Source organism: Micrasema longulum, unplaced genomic scaffold (genome assembly GCF_059751315.1).
Source record: "Micrasema longulum isolate JH-2025_06_02 unplaced genomic scaffold, ASM5975131v1 h1tg000955l, whole genome shotgun sequence".
Taxonomy (NCBI): domain Eukaryota; kingdom Metazoa; phylum Arthropoda; class Insecta; order Trichoptera; family Brachycentridae; genus Micrasema; species Micrasema longulum.
In genome coordinates this window covers 55559-74742 of record NW_028278146.1, presented here as the reverse complement: position 1 = coordinate 74742, position 19184 = coordinate 55559, and the positions used below count along the sequence as shown (strand labels likewise).

The window sequence follows — 19184 nt, the reverse complement described above, 5'->3', positions numbered from 1 at the left end:
CATTGTTTGTATTCTTTTTTTTATACATAATAATGTTCCCTCACTGTCCCGTGCCGAGGAAAACATTTTACAAAATATGAAACATGCCTTCAATTAGTTATTTAATAAAGTTAATGTAATAATAATAATAATAAACGTAATCAATCTAATAAAACTAATTTTCATTAACATAATAAACAATATAAACTAAAATAATTATAAAAAACATAACTAATTTATATTTACCAATATACTAAATTTCATAAACAGTACATACAGTTTACCTATTTGGCTTGATCCACTCATCGATCCGTGTGCAATCCACCCCCACTATATATTTCTTAACAGCAATTGTAAATAACTAGAGTAAGCATGAGCGTTCGAAATATGGTCCCTCAACCTGCGGCCAATTGGCATATGTTTGATAGAACGGACTTTAGTCTGTTGCGAGCAGTCTTCGGCTACTTTTGAACTTTTGTCTCCTCGCAATTACTAAAATGCCTATATGCACGCCAAGGCACTGCACAAATCGATCTTGAAAAACGATAATATAACCTTACATCGGTAAGTAATGTTAATCGTAATCAATACTTGTTTAAAATAGATTTTTTAATGTCAAAAAACGTCTCATTAATATGTTACCAATTCGTGAGTTATCTTCTGCCTGTGTCCTGCTCAGTTAGTCGGGCGTATAGTGAAACGACAAACAAAGGTGACACATATGCGGAAAAGAGCGACGTACTGAATAGAACTTACAATAGACCTGTGTAAAATGTCCCTGCTTTTTACTGTACTACGTATTTTGCTTGCCAAAGTCGACGTGATATGACGTGCGACACTTGCTTTCTCCGGTGGTCATTCTCTTTCCTTTGGGGACAACTTTTTAGCCAGAATTTGTATGGAGTGTCATTTCTAGATATTGCATCTCAATAGTTTAACTATTTTATTCACGCATATTTTTTATTAATGTTTGTTATCAATTACGTCAAATAGTTAATTAAAACGCCACAAAATGGCTAAAAAATTACTTTTCTGTAATATTATGATTCACGACATTGGCCTTTATTATTCCAACCAACAGATATATATATCAGTATTTAGGCTAATGAAGAATACTACTCTGTGTGTGAAATAGGACTAAAACCCCGGACGAGTGCTTTCGACTCGATGGCTGCTCTCAGGTGATCCGGTGTTCAAAAATCCTAGCAAATAAAATCTATTGAAAATAAGTTCCCCTATTTTTAGTTGGTGACATGTTGGCCTGCTATCCCTGATGTTCTGGCTTTGATTCCTGATAGGGTGTGCGTGAAATATCGGTTTTAAAGGTTTTTTAAACTGCAATACTTTATTGTTTCTGGATCGGCACCTGAAGCGTGAGACTGATCATCTTACCTTCATGTAACAGGTGTTCAAACAACGCTGCAGCTAACTAATACATTGCCCTATGCACCTTTTAATGTGAAAAAGAAATGATGACGATTTTTTAAAATTTTAAGCGTAATAAAAAATTAAAAAAGATACTACACAGGCTTATTTTTAAATTTTTAACCTTTTACAGAGTTATGGCAAATATCTACAACAGTCTGACATATTGTAATACGTAAAGTGAAACCAGCCTACGAAATGCCATAAACCCTGTAAATGCCTGACAGTCTATATCTCTTTTTAAAAAATTAAATGGATCAAATGATCGAGATACTAATGCAATGCGCCATTTGGGATATTTCTAATGAGAGGTCTTTAACAAACAAAAAACTACATAATGTTATAATAATTTAAACAATGTAATAATGAAATGAATCAGCAACAGTAATGTGATAAAAAATATATTTTACTTGCCTGTAGAAAAGTTCTTGAAACATCCGGAAACCCGTGTTTCGCGGTGGGGTGGTTTCCATTTCAGCGTACGTATTCATACTACGTACATACTCGTATGTACATACAAAGTTCATCCCCTATCAGTGCGTGGATCTACCTAACCGAATATCTAACCCTTACACATCACGTGTTTAGCAAAGAGGGTCGTTTTCTACACTACTTCAAACTCTAATGTAAACTTAACTGCCATCAAATTGCTTACATTATGTTCTGAAATCATTTCCCGAAATGTATTGTGAACAAATCTCTCTACTGAAGTTCGTGCTAAGGAAAAAATCTTTGCAATATACTAAATGTTATTAAATATTTGTATATAACCATTTACCGACTTTTCTATGCCTACCGGTTTCGAGACCTACCCGTCTCTTCGTCAGGACGCCAATTAAACCAATATGCAAAACCTAATCTACACCTTCACTATAGTTGTTGCACAGTAATATAAAATCAACACGACATAAATGATAATAAAACTTTAAAAATCCAGTGAACGATCAATCGTTTTATCGATAAATAGAGCCCACCAATCAAACGATTACAAAAACGTTAGCACGTTCATTTCTAAATTTGTTACAATAGAGAGGGAAAACATTTTTGAAAAAGGAATGTGGAAGTCTAGGCATTTACAGGGCTTATGACCTATCATTTGCTGGTTTAAGTGGCCACTTTACACACTGTGTAACATTCACCATTCTGTCTATGTTTAAACATCCACATTTCCTCAACTCTTCCACCTGTTGACTTTTGTGATGGACTTACCACCTACATAATTGTATAAATTTCGGTGTGATCTTTTAAAATAGGAAAGTTTTAATATGTATGCTTAATGTTTTTAGCACCAAAATCAAGAATAGATATAATAAAAATATGCAAACTTTTCCTAAAAATCGTTTTACAAAAGTGCATTATTATAGTTAACATCAGATATATTGCATGAACTCGGTCGGCTTCGTAGCATAGTGGTCAACATGGTTGACATGAACAATTTATTTTAAAAGGTATTTTTACACTAAAACATTTCATAGTCCCTCAACTGGCTCCTGAAGCTAAATGTTGTGTATTTATTTTAGATAATTGTACAAATAAAATTTGAACACCTAGTTATACCTTCATGTAACAAAAAATGATCTAGGTAAGCTACGATTGGTGTACCGATGCAGTGCCCTATGCACCATTGGGTGCGGAAGGGGGAGCGATGATGATATCAAATGGACTCAAAACCAAATTGTACAAAGTTAGGAAAAATTATATAAATGTATATAATATAATAAGCGCGTTGTCCAGATGTTTATTGAAATATGTGTTTATTTATTTATTTATATATACGCCCAATGGGCATTATTAAGGACATATTTATACACAGAAAATTATTATAAAGGAAAGTAGAAAGACACAATGGTTTATAGTAAACTTGGTGGGAGTGGAAGCGGGAGAGTGGTGTTTATAATTGAATTTGATTTAGTGATCGTTTGAAAGAAAACAACTTGTTATCAAAGAAATCAGAACTGGTATGTTTGTTGGCTGACTGAATGAAAACCATAGTTTGTTCTATGTTTATAGGTATGAAAAAGTAAGTTTTGTCTAGGGTTTCTAGTTGGGATATTTGATTTTATTGAGCTCAGTAGTTCAGGCGCATCAAAAAGTGAGTTGAAAATTTTCAACAGGACTAGAAGGTCGGATTTTTTTCGACGGTCTTGAAGAGAAGCTATATTTAACTAGTTTCTAACTCATAATACGTATATTGGTATCTGGATAAGCCCAACCTCCGGCCCATCTTTCTTAAAAATCCATGTTGAACTGAATATATAATATGGAGACTTTGATGTGTAAATCATCGGCATATAAATACTCTAGGTGCAGGCGAACTAGGGAACAGAATCATTTTTATTATTTTTGAAGCTTATTAAAAGAAATCCACAGCCATTATAACAAAAAAATTCAAATGTTTACAAATAAACCTAAATTAAAGGCCAATGTATAGTTTGCTATATGTTTGGATTTTCCATAACGAAATATTAATTTATTATTTTTAATTTATTCATTCGTACGAATAGATATATATTCCAAAAAAATAATAACGTATCCCTAACTCTATGAGCCCAAGAGCACTGTGTTTAGTTGGGATACAACATAATAGAAGGTGGAAGCATACACATTATTAATTATGTTGTATCCCAACTAAACACAGTGCTCTTGGGCTCATAGAGTTAGGGATACGTTATTATTTTTTTGGAATATATATCTATTCGTACGAATGAATAATTAACTAAATAATAAATGGTAATATTTAGTTATATTTAGCAAACTATAATTGGCCTTTAATTTTGGTTTATTTGTAAACATTGAATTTTTTTGTTATAATGGCTGTGGTTTTCTTTTAATAAGTAAAAATAAATAAAAATGATTATGTACAACTTATGTTCGAACCATTTATATGCCGATGATTTGATATTGTATATTCAGTTCGAACCCGTTGACATTGTTGAAACACATAAAGTAATGTCACTTGCACTCGAGCATATCTCTTTATGGACAAAAATACATGTACTTCTCATAAATCCAACAAAACCCCAAATTGTACTTGTTGGTAGTAAAAAAATGTATTCGAAAGGGAATTTTTACACACTTTCTCTTTTCAAAATAGATGGTACAGAAATTCCATTCATGACTTCAGTCATAAACTTAGGTATTATCATTTATTAGCTTTTAGGGTGGCACGATCAGAACACAACACGGACTATCTCTTCGTTATAGTAACGAGAGAACCCTTTGAATACCCTTTCATCGCTCTAATTTTCTTGCCTCCTCTTTCACATTAGTAGCTGTTCGATTTGGAATAATCTACCCACTAGTGTTAGAGACGCCCCTTCTCTTTATTTACATTTAAGTCAAGATTGAAATTTCATTATCTAAATATATAAGTTGTTCCTTTATCCTTCTTCTTTCCTTCCCATTCCCTCCCCTCTCTTCATAGTATGGTGTTTATTTTATAAATGTTTTATTTTTTTAGTGAATCTTTGTTTTTAATTTTGTATAAAATTTACTAAGATTCAATATGTCCTTGTACTTGTTATTTTCTCAAACTGAACGGTCTGGGTAGGTGGGAAGAAATTGCCTTAAGGCAATATGCCCGCCCTTATATGTATATATTTATAAAGTGTTAAATAAAATAGTAATTCATACCTACAAAAATTATAACATAAAAAAAAGAATGAAAGAAAATAATTATTTAAAAAAAAAACAGAAATATGCTAGGGGGCGAGATTAGGACAGGGATGCATGAAGAGAGGATAAGGAACGGAAGGGAGAATTAAAAAATATACATATTGTTTAAGAGAAATCAACTAACATGTAATATTAAGAATTTATCAATCTTTTTCTGAGAAATATAAAAAAATCATCTACGCAACATAAATTATTTTTTCATCAGTCAAATCAAATTCATCTTTTCACGCGTTTTAAATTTGATTGGTTTTCGGGAGAAATTTTGATTTATTGACAAATCACTCATCACAAATTGAATATCTGTTCTCGAAATCGAATATTTTTCCGTTTACCATCGATTCGCGTGAAAGGAATAATTTCACACTCTCCTACCTGTATCATTCTCTCAGACAAATTGATTCAGAAAGGGATTTCCTAATATTTATGTCGAGACAAATTTATCCGGAAATAAAGTATCACGATTGAAAGGATTCATTTTTCGTAAAATCAAAGATAGATTTTTTTTCAGTTTGAGAAATTATTCCCACCTTTACGGCTTAAAGGAGGCTTCGTGATTTATACGAAATTCGATTACACTCGAAAGCGAGAACGATTCCCATTTGTTACATTTCAACTTCCAACGCTACACTTTTTACAATGCGTATCATTTTGAAAGTTTTTTTTCGGAATAATTGTTTCAATCATATATTTTATACATTTGGTTCATCAACCAAATAAACATATTTTTCTTCTTCCTTGCAATAAACCTGAGTGGTCTGTTCTCCAGAAGGTTGTTTCTCCCGTGAGATGGATGCCCAGCTGTCCTTCCACCTTCCGGAGGCCTTCCACGAGGACATATGGCAATATAAAGGAGTCTGGTGATGCCCATTATTTGAACATGAGCATACCAGTCACTCCTTTGCTGTTATATCCATCTTACCATGCCCTCAGTCTCACATATCTATCTTATTCTAATGTTTCTCACACGATCTCGTAGAGTTTAGACTGCTATTATCCTCAGTGTTTTCATCTCGGAAGTTCTCAATACGTGTCAAATCCCTAGTCCTAGACAGTCATGTCTCTGCCTTTGCTCCAACGCCATATGTCATTATTGGTCTTACATATAGTCCTATATATATATATATATATACATGTAATTATATTTTTATGGTACGTCCATATCTTTGCTATTTATTTTTTTGTTGATTTTACAATTTTATTGTATTCCTTGTCAACGTTTATAAATTGTGCTAAAATAAGTAAATATAATAGAATAAAAAAAAAAATGAAATCCAGTCTTTTGTCCACAAACATTTGGGCAAACTCAAATGTTGTAATAAAACCAACTGGTCCAAGAAGAGGTTTAAAAACGGGATAATTATTTTCAGGCGTTGCCTAGTATGTGAAATAATTCAGTCAAATGAATCTCTTCACAACAATAAAGGTTTCAGCTCTTTTACTTTACTAAAATCAACAAATTAAAGAATTGAAGAAATATGGATGTTCAAACATGGCAAAATGGTGAATGTTACACAGTGTGTAAAGTGGCCACTTAAACCAACCATTGACAGGTCATAAGCCCTGTAAATGCCTTGACTTCCATATTCCATTCTTTAAGGTATCTTATCCCTGTTGTAATTTGTTAATAAAAGAACTTTGTTTTTAACCACATTTTTTTTTCTACCGACCGGTTTCAAAGCTACACAAGCTTCTTTTTCGAGGTATACTTAACTAATAAATTCTATCCTATTTTATTATATCAGTTAGTGTGTATGTTACTAATAAATTGAGTCTTTTTGTCTTGTAATGTGAAATGGATTTGCTTAAAACTAGACAGGAGTGGACCAAAAGAAATATTGTTCATTTAGTTATTTATAATTTTTTTCTTATTTTGAATAGCTATTTTAATTTCTTGGATTTCCTAGTTGTCTTATTTAAATATTTTATTTTCAACCTGAAGAACTTTTAATCCAGTGTCTTTATGAAAATTAAGATTATTTTAATAATATTATTACGTAATTTGAAAATAGGTTAAAAACAAAATTGTTTTATTTATTTGATTAGAATTTGACTATGTCTCTTAATAAATAAATAAGCAAAATGTCTTTTATGTGTTTTTATTTTTGTGTAAACGTTTGTGAAATGATATTTTGTCATTTTTCTCTTCGAGTTTAATTGCCTCTTTATTTCCATGGTTATCAATTTATTAAAATCTCAGACGTCAATCTTCTTCAATTTTATTTATTTTCCACAAAGCAGAAAATCTGGGTAGCCAATATAATATTTGGACGGCTTAAAATTTTTCATTCCCAATTAGTACTATCTCTTCACTTCACTCTTCGAGAAGCTTTTTTACTGGATTATAGATTAATTCTTCCCAAAGAATTTTTAAATTGCCTCTAAAGAAAACAGTAAATTTATAAAAACAAATCTGTCGACAGAATCTCTGTAAAACTTTCAAAATGCATTCGTTTTATCCGTATAGATATTTTTTATCTTCGAATATTTCATCTGGAGTTGAAAGTCGGAACATTTCTTTATCTGATCCAATGTTTTTCTATAAATAATTTATTTCCCAATCTCAATTCTAATCGCATGTAGTAACCTACATTTTCTGAAGATATTTTCTCGGGTCTGATAACATTATAAAACATGCAAGCTACATTTTTTTTATCGAAAATGTTGCATTAACGCAAACATTATATTAAATATAAATTATACATATAAGGCGAAAAGTACAAATGATAAAAACGAAACGAAATACCACACCCAAAATGCGTTATAAAAAGTGCAATAAAGGTCTAAATGAAAAAAATACGATATTCAGTTGCACGTGTTTGTAGAAATTTGTTTGACGTTTAATCATCAGTGTGGCCATTATATGAAGCAAATAAAAAATAAAAATCTTCAAATTAATCACTCTCTAGAGGGTAGAGAAGATTCAGAATACCACCCCAGCTCTTATTTGTAAACGATTTTTAAAAAATAATTGGAAACCCTTATTTTTTTTTAACAATGTTTTTTATTTTTTATTTTGTTTATTATTTTTTTTTTTAAATTTTAAACAATTTTTTTAATTCCCGCAAAACTGCAAAAGCAGTTTTTTTGCAGGGATTTCTATCTTTAAACATTTTTGTAACACTGTAAATGTAAATGGGAGCTAGGTTTCATATCGTCCATGCGCTCTGTAACTACAAGTCGTGTCTGGAAATTTATTGTACGGTGCTCTTAAGGTCATTTTAACAAAAATTCCGCTATATAAAGTATCCATAATAATAATAATACTATAGGTCAACTAAAACACGATTGAAAGGTTATTGAAAATTAAAGGTTTATATTATACAGCATTTATAGATGCATATAACATGGTGATTAGACTGATAGTAATAAATGTAAAATGTTATTTGTTATATGTGGTCTAATGTATAAAGTATTAATAATATGTACAACTTAATATTATGTATGTATAAAATATAATATAAAAATGTATATGCGAATATATGTATATGTATATGTGTGCATGTATTTTTGTGCCCCGACTCCAGGCGGATTTGCTAGCGAGTCGGGGCAAGTTCACAGGCATGGGTCGTTCCTCATGTGTCGCTATAAACTGTGTCTCTGTCTCTAATAAATGTATGTACAATGTTATTAATAAATAAAATAAAAATATAAAGGTAAAAAAAAAAAGTTTTTAGTCGCCAATCAAAATAATATACATTCACATAAAATATCAAGAAAAATATAAAAATATATAAATAATAACAAGAAAAATCAATAAATAAATAAATTTTTGAAAAATCAAACGAAATTATATCACAATATTTTGAGTTTGTTCAAATGTTTGTAGACAAAATACTCGATTTTACTCTTTAGGGAGTCATTAAGATTAACAAATTACGACAGGGATGGAGAACATTTAAGAGAAGGGAATATGTAGGTCTACGCAAATATCTGTAAATACAGGGCTTATGACCTGTCGTTGGCTGGTTTAAGTGGCCACTTTACACACTGTGTAACATTCACAATTTCACCTATGTTTTGAAGATCCATATCTCTTCCATTTGTTGATTTCACTGTCCTAGGTAGGATTGGGTTTTCAAATTGCGTATGGTTAATATGTTTGTTTAATTGTTTATATTAGTAATAATACGTTTTAATACTGTATTCAAAACCCACGGATAAAAAAAAATATCACTTTACTCTACAATACCATTTTTAAATGAATATTCTGTAATATTTTGCGCACATCAATAAAAGTCTCAGCTCTTTTACTTCACAAATGGAAAAGTTGAGAAAGTATGGATGTTTAAACATGGGCAGAATCGTGAATGTTACACATTTCAATGTTTCTTTCTTAATTTGTTTCCCTGTGTGCAGCTGTTCATTTTCAAAATTCATTGTCTGAATTATAAATAACAGCAAGACACAGAATTATAATTAATAAAATAACAATTTAATTATAAATTGACACTTTAATCCCCTTACTTTGATGGACCAATAACGGGTTTCATCGTTCTAGCAACATCGTCTGCAATTTCCATTAAAAACAAATATTCATTAATATTTACAGGACTTTTTTTATTATGTAACGAGCCCTTAAAATCTTTTAAAAGATTTAAAAATAATATTTAAGTACAATTTTAAGACACTTTTTATTGATACCGACATTTTTCAGAACCATTTGTTTACAAACCGTGAAATACAAACAGACAGACCAATTATTATTGAGAGCTTTTCTAAGGCGCCCTTGGGGTATTGTTTATTTATTAATTTATTTCACACCGCAGCAGACCAGACGGCCAAATTACAGTGCTGAATACGAAAGAACACCCGGCCTTAAGAAAAATCTGATTTAATAGTTGTGTTCTCACCGGGAATCGAACCCGGAGCCTTTCGTGCATGAGTCAATCGTCTCAGTCATTCATAAATATTTTCATTGCCCTTGTTTATTGATATTTCATAAAATGACATATGTCGAAGATTTGACAATTTCAATATTTGTATTTTTTTTTTCGTTTTACTTTTTATATTCTGCTGATGTGGGCTTGCTTTGTGTAGGCAGTTATGTCAGACTTCCTTCCCAAACCTTCCCTTGAACCAACATTATAATTTAACATACAATATGTTACGTGCATATTTTTATTGGGGGCGGTCTTTATCACGAGCAGGTGGGTGTGTCAGGACTTAAGTATCCTTTTACTCATCCATGTGTGACGTGCATTTGTTATAACTTTTTTGCATAAGGCGAACAAATTTATTCAGGTTTGTTTGTATTTCAGAAAGAGGTTAGTCGAATTAAAGTTTATTCTTTCAAACCAAATAACTTTTTTTTTTACTTTTTACGTATCGCCCTCCGTATTTGCTCTAATGATGCAAAAGGCATTATGGTCGGAAGCTTAAGGATCAGATAAGCGCTTCATATTTTAAAACTGATGCGTGTTATTATCCTTATGGAGTTGATAAATTAAATTTTGAAAATGCAGTGTTTACATTTCTACTTTGGTCTGTATTTGTGTAGGGTCAAATGGAGAACAGTGTAACAAAGGCTCTACTATAATAGTAATAATATTTCCTATATTTATCTTCATTGCAACACTGTATTCTCAATGGCCAATGAGAATTCAACATTCGTCATCTTTTTACAGAGCTATGCAATTGATAACAATATTTACGATTTTTATTCTTTATTTTAAAAATTATTGCTTTTACAAATTAGTTAAGCATTGGTGAGTAAATGTATTTCCTATTTAATATATTGTTTGTAAGCCATTTAATAAATCAAAAAAGCTTACCAGTTATTAAATTCTAAGATTAATAAATTACAACAGGGATGGATAACATTTTACGTAAGGGAATATGGAAGTCTAGGCATTTACAAGGCTTATGAACTATCAATTACCGGTTTACCTATTTAAGTGGGCACTTTACACACTGTGTAACATTCACCATTTTGTCTATGTTTGAACATGTTACATTATGGTGAATGTTACACAATGTGTAAAGCGGCCACTTAAACCAGCCAATGACAAGTCATAAGCCCTGTAAATGCCTAGACTTCCATATTCCCTTCTCTAAAATGTTTACCGTCCCTGTTGTAGTTTAATAATCTTAATGACTCCCTAGGGGGTGAACACCAGCTTTTTGTCTACAAACATTTGGACAACCTCAAAATATTGTAATTATTGTAAATCAAACTGTTTAAAATTGAAAGCAAATCATTTTGATACCCTCAGGGGCCCTCCATAGAGGGTGCAGTGTAACATTTAAGTGACTTCAAAAAATCACTCATATTTGAATTCACTAGTTTGTTTTGTATCGTTTATTTTTAGTAAAGGATAATCTTTTGTTATTTTTATTTTATTTTTATTTTATTTTATTTCATTGGAAAGCCAACAGACATTTATACATTTATAAGAATCAATTATACCATAAATACATATCATAAAGTACAATTAGAGGCTTCCACATAATATTGTTATTGTAAATGTTGTCACATAAAAATTATACAAAACATAAAATAACTAATCATACAAAACCTATAATATTTCTAGAAATGTAAATGAATATTGGTCACACAGTTGCTCATTATAATAAATAATACAACTATAGTTGACCATACAGTGTTCATTTATTATGTGCCTACATACAGAACTGCACATAACCTGCATAATATAGGCTGCGGATTCAAGGCGCAACATCATAACTTGAATTATTTTTGGAAATTTCACTTTTAAAGAAAGTTAAAGATATGTTATTAATATCAATACAATTTAATTTCGTTATACTGAAAGAAAAGTGTCAACTAAAGAACAAAGATTTTCATAGTTTTTTTTTATTGTTACTCTGTTCCCCGTCTGACCCTACTACAAAATCATTATTTTCTTTTTTTAAATACTTGTTTTTGCAATAATTCTAGAACCATTAGCTATTATTTAAATGTTGCAATAAATCACTCATCGCAAATACTCCCACGAACATTCATATAGCTACGTCACCACGTACTAGATTCGATCCCCAGATGATAATTGTTGGTGTTCTTTTGATCCCTGTCAATAAAATGGAATTACTGGTTCTATTGTTGTGGCGATACTCGATGATAAACATACGAGCTTTCTGCCGGCGTGCCATTAAAACGTGTGTGTATTTAATCAACTGCGTATAGCGACGTAAATCCCTTGCCAACTGTGTTGCACATAACTGAACGCATCTGTATTTGGATTTGGGACGGGAAAAATAGGGTCGATCCGATGTCTGTCACAGCCAATGCTCTCAGTCCAAACTCCAAACTGGACAGTAAAACAAACGGCTCGGCACAATACACAAACGAAATAACACTCGTGGACAAATCGATTCGGGAGGGAAAATCGTCGCGTTCCCATCTCTAATTATGTCATCCGTACATTCCTAACTTGTGATGTGGCGCCGAAATTTGAAAAAGTAACAAAATTTAAAATCGATCCTTGATCGAATTTTCTCCGCCACCATTTTGTTTTTTGACACGCTTCTGATTTGTCCTTGAAAGTAATACCGCCGAACGAAATTTACTTAGTAATATTTTTTAAGTGTTCTTCAAAATGATCTCGTACCCTTTTACCACCAACGTTTCTTACGTTTTATCTTATTTCGAAAGTCTGTTAAGTGTTCCGATTTGTGATTTTATGTATCTAGCTGTCGATGGCTTGTTCGATAATTACTTTCATGTAAGCGGGGATATATGGAACCTATTCTTCGACATGTAAAATGTTATGTGAAACGACATTGTGGTGTGTTTTGAGCTCGTGTACATCTCGCGGCCCCTAATGGTAGGTTCATAACACAATATGTTTATATTTTAATTTTGTAACATTCGCAACCTCTAATCTGTTCAAAACGGAATATTTTTAATCAGCTCCACTATTCTCCCAAGTGGCTTGCTGTTATAAAACGTTTTCATCACCCGAGAAAAGCTGCACTTTACTGTTGTCATAATAAAACATTCCCGAGACTCGCCACTGCCAAATCTTGCCGAGGCGAGCTTTTAACTTAACGATATTTTAACTTAAAACGACTTTTACAGTTTTATTATTATAAGCTTTTAGACTTTAGTACCAACAAATTTTATTAATTTCAATTAAAAATGAGCCTTAAAATAGAACGGTTGTAATCGTGACTCATTGTGAAAAGTATATTGCATTCAGATTCTTAATTGGTTTAAATTTATTTATTTCAAAATCACACAGGTAATACTAATAATTAATTTATTGATTTAACATTATGCATTCCACAATAAGTTTTTCTGGGTTATTATGCCGTGTGTCGTTCGTACTCTCTACCGACGTTTCGGATCGCGTTACAGCGTCCATCATAATCCGATAGTCCATCATAATCAGAGCCGATAATCTTAGGGAGGCCAAAGAACCACCAAACACGACTAGTAAAAGAAGCAATTGAGATTTACAAACATCCCGACAACATAAACAGAGATGATGGGATGCGATTAAAAACATCCTGGTACCCAGTCATAAAGAAATCGCATAAAGATTGCAATGTAACACAGATTTGTGATACGGTATAGATCCTAAGTACATAATGGTACACATTAATCTAAACGACTACGACACGGTACAAGTCCCAAATACATAACATCACACAAAAACGACTACGACACGGTAAAAATTCTAAGTACCTAACGTAACACATATTCATACACAAATAACATCAACCCTGATGATGGACGCTGTAACGCGATCCGAAACGTCGGTAGAGAGTACGAACGACACACGGCATAATAACCCAGAAAAACTTATTGTGCATCTTAACGGCCGTGAAAATCTAAGAAGTTTAATTATGCATTCCATTCTCAGGAGTTACACTCAATTTAGGACAGAAATATTAAACATATTCGTCAAGACAGTACATATTTACTATCATGACAAGGGGAAAAACAATTTTCTAAATTAAATAAAAAATCAAAACCAGTCAAAAAATAACAAAGTAATAAAATGGATTTTTACGTTTAAACAAATGTTTGAACAGTTTGGTAAATAAAAAAAAGTAAACAAAACGAAAGCAAATTTTCATTTGAACAAACAATTTTAAACTTTTTCGTAAAAATTAACAAGCTGAACCATATAAAAAGCTACTAATTACAATAATTAGAAGTGTGGACAAATACTCGGGAATAAAAAAAAAGCAAAAACTGTTTCTGATTTTTTACGGTTTTATGTTTTCCGCTAAATGTCCGTCGTTTGGCGTTTTCCGGGGGTACCCAATTTCTTTTCTTTTTTTAAAATGTAAGATGCATAGAATCCGCTGCATATTAACAACATCATAGCGAAAAACATAAATTTTGGCCAAGCTGTTTTTTCTTTTAAATATTCTATAATATTAAAGCTGTTTTTTCTAAACAGCTCGTGTTTGACAAAACTTTAAATTGACTGACAAAGCTTGAATATTAATGATATTTTGTTGTAGAAGCGTATACAGTTTCTTTGGAAAGATTTTTTTTGCAATCTAGTAGTGGGCACAGCTAGTTTTTCTTTATTTATTTTATAAATATTAAAGAAATCTCTATTCCTTTTAAAGTCATTAATATATTTGTGCACGTACATTATATTTTAATAAATACGACCGTGACCGTCAATACTAAAAACTTTTTTCTCGAGCCTTTCTTTTCTTTTTAAAAACACAAAGCAAAACTTTTGGTTCACTTAATCCGGATAGGAAATCTCCGTTTATTTGTTTATAAATCGTCAATAACGTATTAAAGGAATTATTCTTGAATACGTTAAATGAGTTGTTTGGTCTAAAATATACACAATTAGTATAGCAAGTGTTGGGGCATTAGTATCCACAAAAGTGCCAGGGTGGTATTGGGTTAAGACGAAGTGGAATAATGTGTTCTGCTCCCTCCCGTTTACCCTCTCTTCTACACCCCTCTCACCGCAAACAACCAAAATAAAACACATTAATGTTCCTACAAAAAACTGGTTTTTAAATAAAAAATATTTTCCTACTAATAAAAAGCATGCTTTTGTTAAAGCTTTCAGTATTTTTGGGAGCTTGTTTTAGTTAGTCGAGAAAATTCTTAATATTTGTTATTCTACATATTAATCTTAGAATATACTTGAAATCTCGGGGCTCGATCCCGATGAGATCAATAATTCTAAAGTTATTCTCCCCTAAAGTCTGTTCATTACTACAAGAATTTCCAAATAAACAAACCAGCTGCGTGATATCTGACGGAGAATAGCCTATTTCACACATATCATATTAATCTAAACGGCACGGTAAAATTATAGTGGATTGACATTTATTAAACTCGTTTGAACCTATTTGTTTACTGTTATTTTTAATTATTTGTTGTTTATTAAGAAAAACAACAGCAATACAGAAAAAACATATACAACATTTTCAGAAAAACAAAAATTGGTAATTTTTATAATGTTCGTTTTTTTTAAACTCCATAGTTAATGATTTAAATAAAAATGCCTCGGTTAATACGATATTAAAAAATATATGTATATTAAAAAATTATATGTATTGGCGTTCTTTTAATTTGCACAAATATTTCAATTTTGGTGGCTATTTTCAACGATTTGTAAATGACTCACTATTAGAAAATAGAAATCGAGTTGGGGTAGAGTAAGGTTCGAAACTCGGACCTCTGATCCGTGAGTCTGCAGCACTAGCCACGGGACCACAACCTGATTCAAATAGTATAGTAAAACTTAAAAAAAGATATTTTAATGATAATTTTATCAAAATCATTATTTAAATTTAGCGAGAAACTCTTAGGTAAAAATCCTGCAAAGGGAAATCGACTGGAAATTAGACGATCTCATGGTGTACTGTTTATTGCGTTTGCCAGGCATCAAATAAATAAATAATTGTAAAATAGTAAATACCGATCCACCGTTTTGTCATGCCGTGTAGATTTTCGACGTGGTGTGAAATGGGCCGATTATGCGATATCACGCGGTGGACTCGTGGTTTGCACGTTCACAGTGGTCCAGTCTCCGTGAATGTACGGTAGATTTTTATTCTACGTTGTAATTCTTAAATTCATGTGTCTTAAAAAGGCAATATGACATTTGTACTCTGATTTTAGTTTATGAAACTGTTCTAGAAAAAACTATACAATTTACCTTTCGCGAAGACGTTTTATGTAAACACACTTCTCCGAGCGTGTAAGCAAGTGCTTAGGTAATTATGTCAAAATTATTTTCAATTTTACGCACACTCAGTAAAATCAAATAATTATTTCTTATTACTTTTGATATTTAATAATAATTTAATAATTAATAATCCGTTCCATATTACAAGTTGAAGGAAAACCCAGTGTAGGAAGACGACGTATCTCCTGGCTTAAAAACTTAAGAGAGTGGTTCCACTGTAGTTCCGAATACAAAAAAAAATACCATGGTGATAGCCAACCTCCACCGTAGACTGTCACCATAAGAAGTTCTCATTGATGCCTTAAACGGAACCTGTAAACATTCAAGTAATTAACGGATTGACAATTTTGTTTTCAGTACCGCAACAAGTTGAACGAGCAGCAGAACGCCCGCCTGAGTCAGCAGAGGGAGGCGCTCACGGCGAGACAGGCGGAGATGGCCAGTATAGACCAGCGCATCTCCGAGCTGCAGGGCCGCCTGCAGAGGAAGCGGGTGGCCAACCGCCAGCTGGCGGCGCACATCACGGGCAAGCAACACCATCCCTCCAGGTACAGAACACCGCCTTGACTACGTGTACAGAAGTCGGCCAGTATACCAGCTATCCACCTATATAGAGAAGCGCATCTCCGAGCTGCCTACAGAGTTCTGGGGGCGATTACAATCGGAAGATACGGAAGGCCAGGGGCGAATCGCATATATAAGCGATTTTGCGCAGCTTACTATTTTTTTTGACTATCCATAATAGTGTTTTACGGTAATCTTATTTACGGAAAAACAAACAAATAATTACCGTTTCTTACAAATCATTGCCAAAATTTGTATTTTTCTCCAAATATAAATAAAATATTAATAAAGCGCACCCAGCGCCAGCAATGAGCCAAGGAACTAGCCGATTACTCTAGCTTATTTCTTCATACAAATAAGTGTACTACATTTTTAACATCTTAAACCCAGAGGCGGGATTTTTCTCCTAGAGTAAACTTGCAGATTACACAAATTCTTTGAAAATTCTCGATTTGTAAAGCAGTATTTTAAACATTTTGCTTAAGAACTATTTTTCTTTGAGATGATACTTTTGACATATGACTTGCAACACATGTGGCGCTCGACGCGGCCGTTTTTGGTAATATTAATTTCTAGAACAAATCAGCCAGTTGATATTTTAAACTTACTAAATCCTAATGAGAATACCTAATACTGACTGAATTCATTGTGCTATTTTTTATAAACTTTTATATAAGTTATGTGTTAAATTAATGGACAATATAGCTACATAATATAATATAAATATCACGAAATTTCGTCGTTCGGGTTGATTTCATAGATGAGAGTTGTTGTATCACACAGAACCACATAAAAATACCAATTTATAGTATTTTATCACGTACATTATATTATGTACCTACTAGGTAGATACAAATAATTATATTTTTTTTATAGCTTACCAATATAAAAAATAAACAATACCATTTTTTTTTTCATCTTTCTGAAAACTCGTATCTACATGTCGACAGAGCCAACTTTGAAATATCGTGGTATACAGAGATAGTAAAAAAGTTTAGTGTACCGTCTCGATACATACCGATGAAAATATTGATTGTAATCCCTTCATCTCGTAATTTACGGAGGACATGAAATACCAAAAAACAGCTTTATTTTTCTTTTGTATCGAATAATCACAATATTACTATTGTATCCAAAATTTATTTACAATACTTTAGTATTCTTATTTTTAAATTAAATATTTCGTATATTTTCATTAATAAACTTGTTTTCCCTCAAGGGATGTTATCATAATTTTGATAAAGTGTATTTTCTAGCCGGCATTCTTTAATCAAATTCTTTCGTTTGATAAAATTTTATATTGAATCTTATTCCTAGAATATTATTCTTACGAAGTATAAAAATATGATGGAATTTAAATTATTCCCAGGCAGTTTTTTTATTATATTATCAGTTAATCTCTTGTATTATAAATTAACATTTGTTTTGAAATGCTTACATAATTGAATAGTTATGATTTATAAAAATGATTTTGTGTATGGTACTCGTATTTTCAATTTCACCATCGTTTTTTTCTTTCGTATGTAAATATAATTTATTAGCCCTCGGGTGTCTCATGGTGAACAGAGGCAGTTTAATACTAATTTATTACAAATTCTTAATTTTTGTTTACAAAATTACATATGACACAAGTAATCATTATTTTTTAGTTCCAATTAGTTCAATAAATTCGTGTTATGGATTTACTATATACACAATTAATTTAAGTAATGTACGTACATAAACACACTTGCATAATATCATAGTCACATATTATATCTACACAAATTAATTTACCTCGGGCCGCGATTATGAACGGCTCACTTCATCGGTATATACTGAGACGGAATAAACTAATATAGATATTTATGTATGAAAGTCAGAATATTTGTATGAACATTCAAAGTATCTTCGTCCGTAACCTTTAATTGAACATGTTTTGAAAAAAAAATGTATGCATAATATATTTTTCACTTTGTAGATAAAATTTAAGATAAATTTTAACTTCCCAACAGAATACGTACCTAGGTATTATTTAAAATAATGAACAATTTATTGATATGACGGTTTAGCAATTTTTAGATCTATCTTAATAATTTAATTTTTAACATTTTAATAATTTTATGATTCGAAACTCTTATTTAACCAACTATTATTTATTTAAGAAAAAAACGACTACAGTCTTGACAGATGTTACATCTCTCACATTTTAAATGAGTATTTTTCAATTCAATTTGCTAGAATAACAGTTGTTGTTCATGTACCTATTTTGTGTTTAATATCCAATGATATTTCGTCTGAATGCATCAAATTATTATATTGCTAATGATGTTATAACTTATATTTCCATATAAGTTATTAATTTTAAAAAATACTTGGTACACTTCCACTTATTTTATTTTGACCAATTAGCGCTTTTAATAATAT

At 31.5% G+C, this 19184-nt stretch overlaps 1 protein-coding gene across 13 annotated transcripts in view; it reads left to right on the top strand.

Annotated features, from left to right (window-relative positions):
* The window catches only part of ASPP (Ankyrin-repeat, SH3-domain, and Proline-rich-region containing Protein), a 704899-nt gene that overhangs the window by 670113 nt on the left and 15602 nt on the right, over window positions 1–19184 (top strand). For 10 of the 13 annotated variants that reach the window (XM_088232182.1, XM_088232180.1, XM_088232181.1 and 7 more), the window contains one exon: window positions 16572–16762. In XM_088232182.1, coding sequence (XP_088088308.1) covers window positions 16572–16762 — 191 coding nt within the window. Of the gene's footprint in view, window positions 1–12320; window positions 12861–16571; window positions 16763–19184 lie in introns of those variants that run through there. The other 3 variants (XM_088232191.1, XM_088232190.1, XM_088232189.1) reach the window with 2 other exon arrangements.